At 33.8% G+C, this 15,239-nt stretch overlaps 2 protein-coding genes across 5 annotated transcripts; one reads left to right on the forward strand and one right to left on the reverse strand.

Moving 5' to 3' along the window:
* The first annotated feature begins 4,236 nt into the window (after window positions 1–4,236).
* Window positions 4,237–11,312, forward strand: LOC140819730 (U-box domain-containing protein 62-like). 4 transcript variants are annotated; one of them, XM_073179936.1, is made up of 8 exons: window positions 4,237–4,795; window positions 4,891–5,134; window positions 7,859–7,940; window positions 8,991–9,048; window positions 9,446–9,534; window positions 9,762–9,857; window positions 9,966–10,036; window positions 11,050–11,312. In XM_073179936.1, the coding sequence occupies exons 1-8, from the start codon at window positions 4,363–4,365 to the stop codon at window positions 11,159–11,161; spliced, it is 1,185 nt and encodes a 394-aa protein (XP_073036037.1). In that variant the 5' UTR covers window positions 4,237–4,362; the 3' UTR covers window positions 11,162–11,312. The 4 variants fall into 4 exon arrangements, with proteins under 4 accessions (XP_073036037.1, XP_073036020.1, XP_073036015.1 ...); XM_073179919.1 differs by having other exon boundaries at window positions 4,238–4,795; window positions 9,446–9,546; XM_073179914.1 differs by having other exon boundaries at window positions 4,239–4,795; window positions 4,888–5,134; window positions 9,446–9,546.
* A 2,028-nt stretch (window positions 11,313–13,340) lies between these two features.
* Window positions 13,341–14,798, reverse strand: LOC140819760 (uncharacterized). Its single transcript, XM_073179955.1, has one exon. The coding sequence runs from the start codon at window positions 14,496–14,498 to the stop codon at window positions 13,785–13,787; it is 714 nt and encodes a 237-aa protein (XP_073036056.1). The 5' UTR covers window positions 14,499–14,798; the 3' UTR covers window positions 13,341–13,784.
* Between the last annotated feature and the right edge of the window lie 441 nt (window positions 14,799–15,239).

Here is a 15,239-nt window from a genome sequence, read left to right on the forward strand (position 1 = left end):
TTTTTTGACAAATCCAAAAGCATAAATTCACACACACACGAGCGTCTTGTGTATATCAATCTACAAATTGTGACAGATGCAAATTATATATGGGTCTGGCAAGTCAAAAACAGAAGTTGATAGTCTGGCCGCAGGGTGATCAAGATTCTGATTTCCCCACTCCCCCAAACGAATAAATCTAAGTCATGAATATTAAAACAATACAACCAAAGAGAATGGAGAAAACCCATCACACAGAACGAAAAAAAATGGTCAAGAATGGAAATAAAATATAAGGTGCTGTCAATGTATGTTCGCAACTAACATCAACCTTTTAACATATAATTCAGTCAAACATATTCCCAAATTTTGTGATGTTTTTTATTTCATGCAAAAAAATTAGTTTAGTTTCAACTATAATTTTATAGAAAGTATTGATAGATTTAAAATTCTCATTTTCCGCTCAATCCATGGCTTCCTGCTAATAGTACAGCTCAATGTATTTTCTGTCTTTTCTTCTCAGAGAGTTTGAATTTTTTATTTATTTTCGACAGAATAAGACACATTGTTAGGTTTTTATGCCCTCGAAATTCACGTGCTTCCTCCTTTCTTCTTTATGTCAATTTATCACATATTGAAACCTATCTGTTTGTCTTTTTCTTTTCCATTTCTTCAAGATATGTACTCTTTTGTGTGTACTTTACCAACTTTTAACGATATACAAATATATTTGTTATACGCACCAACACACAATATATATATATAAGGTAGTTACGTTTGTAGTTAACAATAAATTATAATTTATGATAACGATGTAACTTAAACTCAAATCTATCAAACCGTTTTGATGTAACTTAGATATCGATAGTAGGAACGAACGTTTATCGCATTACCAAAAGTTATAGGAGTATGTTTCTTGTGAGATGGTCTCACGAACCTTTATCTGTGAGACAAGTCGATCCTACCGATATTCGCAATAAAAAATAATACTCTTAGCATAAAAAGTGATATTTTTTAATGAATAAACCAAATAAGATATCTGTCTCACAAAATACGATCCGTGAGACTGTCTCATAAAGTTTTTGCCAATTTATAGTCCATGATAATGGTGTAATTCAAATATTTAAAAGCGTAAAACAAATCATGCATTACGTTTATATTGCTCTATCCAATAAGGATAATTAGTGCATCCTAACAATATATATATAATATTTTGAGTATATAATATTTAATTTATAGACTACAGCTGGACATTTAAAGCAAAAGTGTTTAATGATCATGTTTTTTGGAATGAATTGTTTGTAGCATGGGCAAGGGATGGAGTAACTCAAATGAGTTGTCCCCTAGCCTGATACTACTAATCTTGGGAAAATTTATTGGCAAGACTGTGTCGTGCCCTAAGTTTACCTAATCGATTTGGCCTACACATGGAACAACTATAAGTTCACATACGCAGCATTTATCCAGTGCACTTGAGTACCTACCTCTCACTCAATTTCTCGTCCAGATCTTTATTTTACGCCTATGTTACTCTATTTTTACCGTTGTCTTCTATTATTAACGAACGTTCGATCTCTATTCGACCGACATATTTTATGAAAAAATCAACTCGATTTTAACCTACATTTTTGTAAGAATAATCGAAAGTAACCCGACAAACCGATATTTTTAAATTCAATCTATCCGAGATAGTTGAACTGAATGAGTGAAATTTGGCTGGGCAAACCTAAAATATGGCACGAGCTCTAGCACTTGTGCAACATAATGATGGTATATCTGTCGAGCCATGAAAAATTGGCATGCCCGCATATAATAATAGCAATTTATAATATATTATATTTAACTCTAAGATTTGAAATTAACATGGAAGAAATAGTGCGCAAGGGGGGACAAGAAAGTTGATAAAAGCCTGCATTGTGAATTTTTTGGAAAAATAAAGGGTGACATGAAGAATAATAATATTCATACTTTAAAGGAAGAGAAAGTTGGTCCAAGGATAATCAAAAGGTGATTTGAAATGTCGAGAAATTGGCCTTCGTTCTTTGGTCGTCGTTTTTTTTTGTCTTCAGTCCCTACGTACTTTTTTAGTACCATATTTCCACATGAAATGTACCAACTTTTGTATGACATAGTACCACAATTTTGTGGGTAGTAAGTGAACCCAATCAAAAAAATATTTTGATTGGAGATTTTTCACTAACTTCACCTTGAAATATCACATTTTATTAATTTTTTATTATAAGAAATTGAGAGATGCGACAATATTCATGCAACACAATGAAAGCTCATGATGTTGTAATTGAAGAACACCACTTCCAAAATATACTTAAAATTGTCAAAAAAAAATTATAATAAACCTCATAGTGATCATATAGATGTGTTCTCTTGAGATATGAAATCACGATCCTTTAATTTATACTATTATTCGACGTAATATATAGTTGTATGTTTGTACAATTCTTTTTTTTTACCGAAAAAGACGGCTTTTCACCCTCAACCTTGATATAGAATAGAGATTAATACCATAAATTTATTACATTTTGACATTTATAATAACCCTCATGGAATTTTTTAGAAAATAACATCCATCTGTTTTTTGGTTTTATTTTTTCCAGGTCACAAGTCAATGTTTATTCAAAATTTAAGTGTTTTCATAGGTTGTAATTGTTTTGTTTAATAAAATATTATTGAATATGTATACATTTAGTAATAAAATAATTAAGCTAAATGTTTAATGTTAATTTTGAAAAAATAACATAAATTATTAAGTTGTAGGTACCTAAATATTGTGTACTGATCAGGTGTATGTGCATTGTTAGATATTTTTTTCCCTGACAAATTAGTTCTATACATTTCCTAGTAGAAGAAGATATAATATAAATGGTTTGCAATAATATTTTATTACTTTTTATTTGATATTATAATATTTGATGAAAAGGTAAATTTGATTTTTTCAAAAAAATAGAAGTATGTCCACACGACAAATTGGGCGAGTGTCGGTGCAAATCAAGTATTTGGTTCGAGAAGAGATATAAATGTTATATTATATATTAATTTCGGTGATTTTTTTTTGAAAATTTAAAGTTTTTTTTAATGACGGTGTAACTCGCAGACTCGTAGATGTATATTATATAAATCTTTAAGTTAATATAATAATCTATAAATTATGTTGATCAGATAGATTTTACTGGACAAATTTTATACGACAATGTGAAATTTTAAGGATTTTAAATATAGTAATTGTTGTAGTAATCGGTCTATTAAATTAAAAGAGAAAAATGTCTAGTGAATTTAGTTAAAAACTGATTGGGCCTCCTCGGTTAATTTGGCATTGATAGTAACTTAGTTATACAAGTTTATTACTTTTTGAAAATGAACTATACGTTCTATTTTCCGTACCAAAAATAAAAAAAAGACCGAGCTTACGACTTCTTATAACCAACTAGCACGATCATAGAAGTTTACAATTTTTTATGATCAATATTCAAAAGTTCGATTCTTTTTATTAACATTTTTTCACAGGAATATGTTTCTCTCACACATAGCTTGTAAATGCGTTTTACTTAGCTATCATGATTTGCCAACTATTGCGTAGCTCGATGGTTCACTAATCACTAAGTACGCACCGAAAAATAGCGATGTTAGGTTTTCAAAATATGTTATTTAATATGGTATTGATCGACTCATGTACTCAAACCCATGCTTCATTGCTTCAGAACGTGAGAACCGATAGTTGTTATATTTGATAGGCATTGGGTAAGGCACCGCGCTAACTTAGTCGCCTGCATATCATGTTAGTCACATAAATGACATTGAAAAAGTCACGTGCAAAAAACTATTTCAAAAATATGTTGATAGAAAGAATCGAATAAGGACTATTATTTATGGTGATATTTTCATCTATAAGAGCCTACATAACAAACGATTGACTCTCACTTAGTTCAACTAATACATAATTGACTTTGATCTTTATGATGAGTATAACGAGCATATAAATCTTAATTTTAAATCAAGCGCATCAATATACCAGTATAACAAAACCAGTAGTTACGAGTTAAAGAAAACTTTCCCATCTTTATATATATAGGCATTGATAGTTCTTGAAAACTTATTTTTAAAAACTGTATTTTTCCCAATTTTTTACGATGGTGTTGGTAAGAAATATTTTCGAAATATAAAATTTAATTTAAAATTTATATAGGTCAAAAGGTCTACATGGGTTGATTTTGACCTAGCATACGGTCATGTCATCACACATTGACCTGGAAGAACATCACCTGAAACTTCAAACGTCGTCGGTTCCTTCTCACACACCCTAACCCTAATTCCATTTCCACCACTTCAGGGTTCCTCTCTCTACCATTGTTCTTCTGAATTCTGGAAATGGCTTCTGAAAAAATCAGCACGGTCCCACCTCAGCAAGTTCGCAACGCACTAGGCTCACTCCCTCCACCGCAGCTTGTGTTCCCGGAAGCTTTCGCGTGTGCCTCGCAGCCTCCGTACCTCCGTGCCTCCACCGTTGGTGTCCCTAAGACCTCCACCCGTGAGCTTACTTCCAACTTCGTTGATCACCACCAGCCCCACTACTTTCATACCCCCTCACTTCAAGCCGCCGGGTTCCGCCACCAATGGAATGCTAACTGCCGGGACTCAGGTGGAAACGCTTCGGTGGACGATGACTACGACGGTGATGAAGAAGCGGAAGAAAATAACGTGGAGAATATCGTCACCGTGGCCAAAATCAGTGACGGAAACCAAGAAGAAAGGTTTAGTGCTAACTTTAGCAGTCAGAAAAACAAAGACATTTCTGCCGCCGGTGAGCTATGAGTAACTTTATAAAAATGAAACCTTTTTCCCATTCTTAGAACTTATCCGATTTATTTCTGATTTTTAAAATACTGTTTATAGTAGAAATCAAAAAGGGGAATGTCGGGCAGAGTGGAAAGGAAAACAATAACGAGAGTGGAATGAGAAATGCCGGAGGGGGAATGTACTACCAAACATACTTGAACCAGGCAGATGGTCCAAGTTCTTCGTCAGGACACAAAGATACTGTGGGAATGGAGAATGGATGTACATTTAGCGGGAGAAAGGATAACTTGGGTTTAACTGAATCTGGGGAGTCCTTGAGGGGAATTCTATCTGATCCTCTAACGTAAGATTATTATTCTTACATGTTCAAAATTGGTACTTTGGTTTGGTATGGAGTTTCTTAGTGTATGTGAGTGATCGAAGGGTTTATATAAACTTTGTTTTTGATTTCTATGTTTCCTATTTTTTTTTTTTTGATTTTATGATAATGATTGCTTATTGTATTACTTGCGTGTTTTGGAGTATGAGGTGGAAACCATATTGCATCTGTTTTCTTGATGGTATTTATTTATGTATTGGGAGGTTAATTATATTGGAAAGTAGGAGTATGTAACAAAAGTATAGGCCTTTAAAACGTTAGATTAGACGAGATTTCAATTTTTTGCAAGCGAGTATGGTCTTACTCTGATTATAGGGTAAATTAGATATGATGATTGATACCTCAGTTTATCCTGTTATATTTGGCTCTTTATAGATTTGGTTGAGTGAAATGGACAGGGAATATGTTTGTTGATTGTTTTAAACATAAGGCCAAAGCTAATAGACTAGCTCGTTACATGGTCGAGTCACTCAAGCTTATTAATTGCTCCACAATTATCTATAAAAATGATGTGGGATGTGTAAAAGTTCCCACTTCTTGAAAGCCCACACCGAGGACAATTATTTGAGAAATTTCACTCACCTATTAACGTGTGGTGAAAGCACTTTAATACACGTTATAATGCGGTCACGCTATGGAGGTTAATTTGACGGTAGTTTTTACCTTGATTGTCCCTTCTGTCGCGTCCGCTCAACAAGAGCAATCGGGGTCAACCAAAACGATGACCTTCGAGCATAAGATCAAAAGGAAAGTTCAAACCATAAAAACTAGTTTATAAGGTGGGAGGACACCTTAAACTTATTAGTCATTCCATAATTGTTTGTGGAGCCAATATGAGTAATGTCCAAATTATCCAAAAAAAGATGAGAACATTTTTAGACCAAGTCGATATAGGAACATCTGTGAATAATGTGCACCTCTCCTGTTAGCATATATACGATAATTCTTACACCTCAAGAATGCATATTCGGTAGATTTTTCATTGAGAATAATGAATGCAGGCTTGTCTGGCCCAACACCGACACACGTCTGATATGTATTCAGATGTGTCCAAAAGAAAAAGAAATCAAATTCTGAAAATGTGTCGGAGACGGTTAAACATATTCATATAATTTTATAAATTAATGAAAATTAGCAGTATTCAACATGAAATTCAATGACATGAAATAATAATGTCAGATTCAGATTCTATACTTTCCTCTTTTATTTTGTGTTCGATCTTTAAGAGTTCAAGCAACGACATCTAACTATTCACATCATTCCACGAGTGTCTTTTTCTCCATCGGAAGCGAAGTGCACTGACGATAAAGGGAAATGATAGTTTCGGATTTAAATGAAATGAAAGGTAAGTGGCGGAAGAAGATGGTGGCACAAATGATAGAGTGGAGTGGTAGAAGAATAGGGTTTTAGCCTTTTAGGACATTTAAATTTAGATTTAAATTGTTGGCTAAATGGGCTGGGGGTTGAGAATTTGTAATGGATAAAAAAACATGGGCTTTCATCCATTAAAAGTGTAATAAATTTTTTAATAATAGTTACAATTACTAATTGTTTCAAGTCACGTATTTGATTGAAATTGTAATTTTTGGGGTGCATGTTAGTCAAACTATGTGTTTGTGATGTCTCTAGTTAGTTATAAGCAGAATTTCCAGAAGCAAGTAATGAAACAGATCGATGAAACAATACACAACACAAGGTAGTATTGATGTTTACGAAGGTTGTGTGTAATTTTGGGGATATAACTTTGTAGGGATAACTTATAATGTGATTATTAAAATAATTTGATAGGCTATGTAGTGGTTATTGATAAATAATAATATTCTTAGTTTGATTTATTAAAATCGTGATTAGATTTGTGATTAAACAAAAAATCACAAATTTTGCCTTTTTTCTTTTCATTTTTAAATACCAAAGATTGTGAAGGAAGGGTATATTAGGACTTTTCCCATTTTCTTTCCATTTATACTGACCAAGGATTTTTTATCCATGCTCAAATCAAATTAAGTGCTAAAAATATGCCCAAATCCAATTATTAACGAGTCTTTGGTTGTAAAAAACAATCATTTTTGTTAGTAAACACGGGATGAGTTGGGATTAAGAGCCGTATCCCATCTTAATTGCCTCAAGTAAACGCAGCTACAGCCAATGAGGATGATTTACAACAGAAAATATATGGACACTCCTAATCAAGATTACATTTTTCTCGCACTAGTAAAAACTAGCGCGCACATAATAAATTTTTTTTAATAACCGCTATCTACCTCCTTCTTGCCCTAGTAAAAACTAGCACACACTCTTCTTGCTACTAAAACTGAACTCGTATCAGTTTGACTGTAAAAAGCAGGAGCCTTCGACATTTATGCTCTGATATTGATATTATAAGTAATGTGAGACTGGACTTGGTGAAAGTTACATTATTTGTTTTCTTTTAGCCATGTTCTCTGAATTTTATCTTTCCTGAATGATCTCATTGCTATTATGTTTGTTCTTGTCTTTGGAGCTATTAGCTTGGCTGGGTAATGCTTAATATCACAAACTATTTATGAGAAAACGAAATTTCAAGTTTTCCGTAGTTAATGTTCTTATGATCTCTTTCATTAAGGAAATTCGCCGTGTGATATTCTCAAAAAACTTTGTATCTGATTTCGATTTACTATATGTATTTAATGTTAAATCATCTCTTCACAGTGGAAAACTTATGGATGATGCAATGATATTACCTTGTGGACATTCCTTTGGTAGTGGTGGTATTGAACAAATAATTAGAACGGTGAGTAACAAATTACTTTATTCGGTTCTCTTGTGTAAAAGAATGGTTTTCATGCTACTTCATCTAACTTCAACTATTGCAAAATAGCGATAGCCATGTTTCTAACTATTTTATTGGCAATTAGAAAATAAGACCCTTGAAGTCGCTTGTTATGGCTAGTCCAGAGACTCACTCCTACTAGATACACTTACGTTCGTGGATTGGCTATTCTCATTAGCTCAATTCAGATATATTTTATAGTAATTTTCTGCATTGACATTTATTTCAATCATTTGTTTGGATAAAACCTGTGACATGAATTCAATGGACGACTTTCAGATGCACGCCTTTTCTTGTGTTTGGTGATGGAACGGAGTGTGATGGCCATCAGGGATCACTCTGACTATGGCACTAGGATCCTAATTTCTGATCGTACCGTTCTAGTGGTCTTGCAAGGCTCCATTTTTGCTACCGATGCTAACTGCTTGAAATCACTTTTGTTGCATGATGTCTGATTGATATTTTGAATATCTCATAGAATCTATCATCTTATCTGCTCAAATGTGGGATCAAGTAATAGTGGCTATGCTCGCAACACTTATTTATGTTGATCATATTTTCTCTTTACTATATTATCAAGTTTCCTCATAACAGAGACGAGAAACTTGGGATGATGGTCTGTTTTTATTTTTTTCTTTTTTTAATTCATTATTTCAAAATTGTAGTTTAGTTCTTCATTATTTTCACGATTATAGTATCACCCTCATTCAAAATTTCAAAATTGCAGTTTCGTTATTCGCTAACTTTTATAATCATGGTATGACCCTTATTTAAATATAAATCAAATTAATTATAAAAAAGACTTTTGCGTGCCAAAGGTCACTATTTCTTATTTTCTGAGATTCCATTAAGTTTTCTATTTATTTTGTTTATTAAAAAGGAATCCAATAATTTTTTAAAATTATTTTTTCAAGATTGGTCTGTGTAGTTATATGGCATTCTTTGTGGGTATTTGTATTTCTCTAGTAAATAAATAAATGACTTTCAATTATATTTCCAATGTATTTTCAGAAAGCTTGTTGCACATGTTCACAACCAGTATCAGAGAACTCAATTGCTCCAAATCTGTGTAAGCTGAACTATTCTTTGTTTATTTTAAAAAAGCTCAACCTAATTTGATGAGAAGTGCAATTCTGCTTTCTCTTCTTATAGCTTGTGTTGTAGATCCGTACATAGGGATCAGAGATGTTATTTTTTTATAGTAGTCTTAATTACCTACCACACTTAGTAAGTTTCGAGTTTCGACTCACGAACTGGGTACACATCTCTCAATTTTTTTTAAATTTTAGTTATTCTACTTAGATTCAAAATATTCATCCATTTTACAAGATTAATTTAATAATGTATTCTTTTAATTCTCTTCTCAGAAGTCCGGGAAAGCTGAAGTTTCAGTGCTCATCTAATTGTATCAATAAGCTACAGTGAAGCGATAATTCTGTTGCGATTTTTGTTTTTGTTTTGTGTAGCTCTACGCTTAGCTGTCCAGGCATTCCAACGGGAAGAAGAGTTGCAAGTTATCCATCCATCAAAACGAAGAAAGGAACGACATGACATGGTTTGTCAAATTGTCCGTCCTGACTCTGCATTCTTTTTCTTTCGTTGTTTTTTGAAAAAGAAAAGGTCCTTAAATTTGATTCTGGATGTTGTGAAACCAATCATTTTTTTGGATTATGGAAAATAAGGGGCCTAGCTGATTATACAGCATATTTTACCGTGATTATGCCTGTGTTTTCCTAGTAATGCTGTTGTTTCTAACTGATGTTTATTTCATTGCTTTTGTAGGACAAGGGAACCTATGGAGATTCTGTGCTTGCAGATAACTTAAGAGGAAGAGGTGTTCAGTTTCCTTTCTCAGTGACGGACAGGGTTATTATAAAGGTCTTGGGAAAATGCTCATCTACTCTTTTTTTTAAAAAAAAATAGTTAAAGCTTCATACAAATCTCTTGATAGCTATTCTAACTACTAACCGAGGAAAATTGAATCAGGGTAACAAGAGAACACCTCCACGTTTTGTGGGACGTGTGGCAATTGTTACTGCACAATGCTTGAATGGCTGGTAAGTATCTTTTTTAATAATGTGACCTCTCGCTTACTCGAAAGTTTAATTCAGTATGTGCCTTTCTTGTTATGAGTTGTATGGATAATTGCATGTTCTTTTTGAATGCGTTTAATCTGATTCCTAAGAAGTAAACAATCCAATTCATTCTCAATGCCAATCCTAATTTTGTTTCTTAAAGAGAGGGTGAGAAAGGGGAGCAAGAGAGATTAGGAAGGGTAGAAAATACCTGACTAACAAGTCCTCTGACTGAAATAATGAGAACAATGTTCAATCTAAATTTCAATATATATATATACACACACACACAATTTTAGAATTCAGCATATATATATATATATATATATATATATATATATATATATATATATATATATGCTGCATTCTCGACTTCTAAGAATTTATTGTTATGTAGTCTTCAAATTGTGTTGGTGGGTGTGTTGGCGGTTTTCCCCTTCAAAAGTTGGGGAAATTTGGTATATAACCAATTTTTTTGTGACGAAGTTTAACATAAATGTTAATGATTGGACACGCGATCTTCAGATAGAAGCATCAGATTTTGTTTTGACGATTTGGTGCTCCTGAAACTATCTTCAGTAACTGCAAGCCAATCACCATTGTACGTTGCTAACCTGGTTTGTAGTAGTGATTATGGTAGATACATGTGTGTGTAAGCAACCTAATTTGAGACGGAAACTTGATTTTGAAACTGGGATATGGCAGAAGAGTGTCTACTAGGTTAAATAAGTAGGAGCACAGTTGTGGACTTGAGGTGCATTTACGTGGTATGCCTGTTTTTTCAGTTGGGTCGTGTATAAAGAAAATGGTTTTTTTTTTAAATTTTTTTTGTTTCGGTTGAAGAATTATCTCCAGCGTCAGTCAGAGTCAATTGTTTTACATCATTTGATTTGGAAAACTCATTTTACTCTCTGTCTCTGTCTATCCCATTTACCTCATATGAGTTTAAAGCTCATTTTACACACTGTCAGCTTCACCTATTTTGAAACCGACAGGTATGTAGTAAAGACGTTGGACAATGCAGAAAGTGTGAAATTGCAGTATCGCTCGCTTGCCAAAGTTGCTGAGAATCCATTGCATGGCAAGACTATGCCCAACTGGCTGTAGAGTCGAGGCCATAAAAAAACATTTACATCACAATGTACATACTGGATTCGAACTTATGATAGATATCTGCAGTAATTTTGATATTGACAAAGGAGCTGTAAATTGTAGAAATCATTCTGATATAGTAAACTACATATGTTCTAGTCTTGAACCTTGGGTTATGGGTATCAGGTACTCATTTAAGGCGAAGTCTATTTACGGTGACTTCGCTCTAGTTTACCTGACTGTGTTCGGATAAATAAAGGGAGTTGCGAACATCAGTAGCTTGGTCGGTAAAATTTTATTTGCCATGATCGACAAGAACACTAGATCAAAACTAATAATAGTTTTAGCTTGCTTAAGCTCGAACATACGGAACCAAACTCGAGTTGGGATATTCTGAATAGAAATCAAGCTCAAATTTCAACCTGGATATGATAGTATGCTCTGGAATTCGGATTGATTTGATTTTGTTCTAAATAACCCGACATTGAAAAACCCAACCAAGAAAAGGAAGCTGGAAGTATGCCTTGGGTGCTCAAATCCGAGTATTTGTCCTATCGAGAAATGGTGTTGCAAGAAAAATTCATCCCATCACTTGTGGAATGTTAGGAGACCATAGACGTAAGATATGGCACTAGGCCATGTTTTCCCAGTCGAATCTTGAAGTTGAGTTTCTTGATCAGGCAAGTACTATGTAATACAGTTACATGCAACAAGTTCAAATCAATAATTTGCATGGGGAACTACAATGTTTTTCAGAAGGAAATCTAAAATAATAATAATAATTTGATTTATATATTTTCTGAAATATAAATAAAATAAATAAGAACTCACACGATTGAAACATTGAATTTATCCCAAAATAAAAAATAAAATTGAAACATTCAAAACAATAAAATTAATTTATATTACCAAAAATTCCGAGTAGCCCTCGCCAAACATAGGCTTGAAAAACCGAGTTTCCGGACACCGAGTCATCCCCATATCTAGTCTCAAATTCGTTCTGCATATATTAAAATACCAAATTACTAAGACAAAAATAAATTTACGGTCACAGAAATCAAGCAAGAGCAAATACTAGAGCGATTAAAGTGATGACAAAAATGCACTTTCTAAAGAAAATCAATCCTTGAAACAAAAACTTTGGATTATTAAGTAGAAATTTACCGAATGGATTAAGCAAAATTTTGGGTAGAGTCGAATAAAGCAGTAATGAGATCGACAACATTAGGTGGAAATAATTTAAAATTGTATTTGGATTGATGAATTCAAAATATATGGATTTCGATCATATTTTCATTGTTAACAATGAAAATAATTGATGAAATCGTAAAACTGTACATTAAATATTTACACAATTGTAACACAAAGTATAATAAATTTTAAATAAATCCATTTATTGAGTGAACTTGAAACATAAAACATTATATAAACTTGGAAGATGCGAATTAAATTTTATGGTCTTTTTTTAAACTACAAAAATACATTTGAATTCATCAATCCAAAAACAACTTAAAGAATCTATGTTATTTCAAATTGGATAAGATTAAAAAAAAGTTATTTAAGGTGGCATCGTTCGCGGAGAACCCCAAAGCCAGGCAACTGTGAACTGTGGTCTCTCCCACTACAGGATTTTAAAAGGCATGGCGTACTTGAGCTAAGACATAAGACGTAGCGAGTAAAAGAGACAAAGTAAAGCAATCACAAACGTAGTGGATAATCTGTTGTGAATAGCTTCGGTGGATATGGTCAAAATTAATTATGTTATACAGCACCAAATATTAACAAACTTGGGAAAATTATAATTCTGAGTTAGTCTCATGTGAGACCGTCTCACGGGTCATAATCTGTGAGACAGATCAACTCTACCCATATTCACAATAAAAAGTAATACTCTTAGCATAAAAAGTAGTACTTTTTCATGGGTGACTCAAATAAGAGATCCGTCTCACAACTACGACCCGTGAGACCGTCTCACACAAATTTTTGCCTTCAAATTTTTTAATACGTTTGGAGTGGATTTGTTGGTATAAATGTCAGCTGTTTTCTCAGATCCTTCGATATAACAACAAAGCAAGGACCGTAAAGCAAGCAAAAGCCTCCCCATAGAAATCCAAATCCCATGAAATCTTCTCAAATCTTGGTTGTCAAACATACTGTTAGGAGTTAGGTGGTAGCCGACAACACAATGCTTAAAACGTAATCTGAAATCTTTTCCCCTTGTTCATACATAATTCAAACACAAAATATTTCTTTTTTATCATAAAAAATTATCATACTTTTTAACTGATACGATGAACTAGTTGAATAAAAAAAATATTGAATAAGTTACAAATTATGTATCTCGAGTATTATTTCATCACGACGGACATATACGGGGAATTCGAAGTTACATGTCAGGAATTTTGTGAATGAACCCATGGCCGGCCCTCAAATCATCGAGGCAGCTGGAGATTCCACTGCGCATAAAATGGATTATATCTCGAAACCAATCATCATCAATTATCAAGTGGGGTATGAAGAAGCCAATCCCCGATTTCCAAATCATCGTTCATATTTTTTTTTTTCCCATTTGAGATATTCTCGCAAATATCTTATACAAATCATCTAGGTGCATTAAAATGAATCAGCCCAAATGACTTCACCGTAGCAACCAACAATTTTTGAATTGTCCCTGAGCACTTTCCCTAAAATCCATCACCCTCGTCAGGCAAAAATGAGTGCAAAATCCCAGCCCCAGCCCGCCACATATCCTGTTAGTCTTCAACAAATAACATCTAGGCACACAATCCACCCCTTTCCCCTGTACAACCATGCCCCACACCCTATTCACGCCGCTCTCTCCCAATTCTTGGCTCGAATTTTCTTGATCATGCTCCAATTCTTCAACAAACATAACAGCATCAGGGATTTTTGATCCCTCATTTTCCCATTCACTTTTCAAGAAATCCCAGTTCTCGAAAATGGCCTTTTCTATATTAAATTTCAATTTTCTCTTCTCACCGAATCCATCATTTTCTGCATGTATTTGGACTAACAAAGGAGCTTTCTTCAAGTTCTTTACAATGTCTGCTACCGATTCTTGGATCCAAGACTCGATCTTCTCTGAAGAGACTGAATCTTTATTCTGTGAATCATCAGCGGCCTTTAAGAAATCATCCGTGGGCGAAGACACAACGGCGGAATTACTTGATAAATCGAATGATACAGATAAAGTTTTTTTCGCAGTTTTCTTGGTCTGATTAAAGGTGGACAAACATGGGTTCGAAGAGTAGATCTGATTCGATTTTTTTGCTTGAAGAAAAGAGGAATTAGCCATGTTTCCTCTGGGTTGAATCCCATTTGCCGCCGCCATATTCAGTAAAGACGGCGATTGGGTATAATATGAAAGTAATCAAACACGCAGATACACGCACTCAAAGAATTTCTTGAATAATGATTCTCGAGTGAAAAAAGAAAGGGGATTCGACGTAGAAATCAGGTCAGACAAGAACCGGAATCTTGAAACAAAACCGCGAATAAACAAGGATTCAGATATTTCCCGGGTGGTGAGGACAATGAACGAGAAACAAGGATTGTGTGCAAGACAAATCAAAAGAAAAAGGCTCAAACTTATTTTATTTATACAAGGAAATAGAACGAGATTTCATAGAAGAATCCAAGGAATAAATGGGTAGAGTCGAAGCGTGAGAAATTAGGATTGCGGCCAAGCGAGGAAGTGAGCATAGCGCGTGTTTGCGAAAGGTACTCATGCAGTGAAATGAGAAAACCACGTGCCTATTGACAAAACATCTGACCACCAAAACGTTTCGAGTAATAAAAATGTGCACAATCAATATATCTATTTTTTTTAAAAAAAATTGGGAAGCAAAAAAAAGAGAAGATTTTAATTTGAAATCGGCAACACGAAAAGAGGAGTGAGTCTCATGTGAGACCGTCTCACAGATCATAATTTATGAGACGGGTCAACCCTACCCATATTCACAATAAAAAGTAATACTCTTAGCATTAAAAGTAATACTTTTTCATGGGTGACCCAAATAAGAGATCCGTCTCACAAATACGACCCGTGAGACCGTCACACACAAGTTTTTGC

Source organism: Primulina eburnea, chromosome 2 (assembly GCF_022965805.1).
Source record: "Primulina eburnea isolate SZY01 chromosome 2, ASM2296580v1, whole genome shotgun sequence".
Taxonomy (NCBI): Eukaryota; Viridiplantae; Streptophyta; class Magnoliopsida; order Lamiales; family Gesneriaceae; genus Primulina; species Primulina eburnea.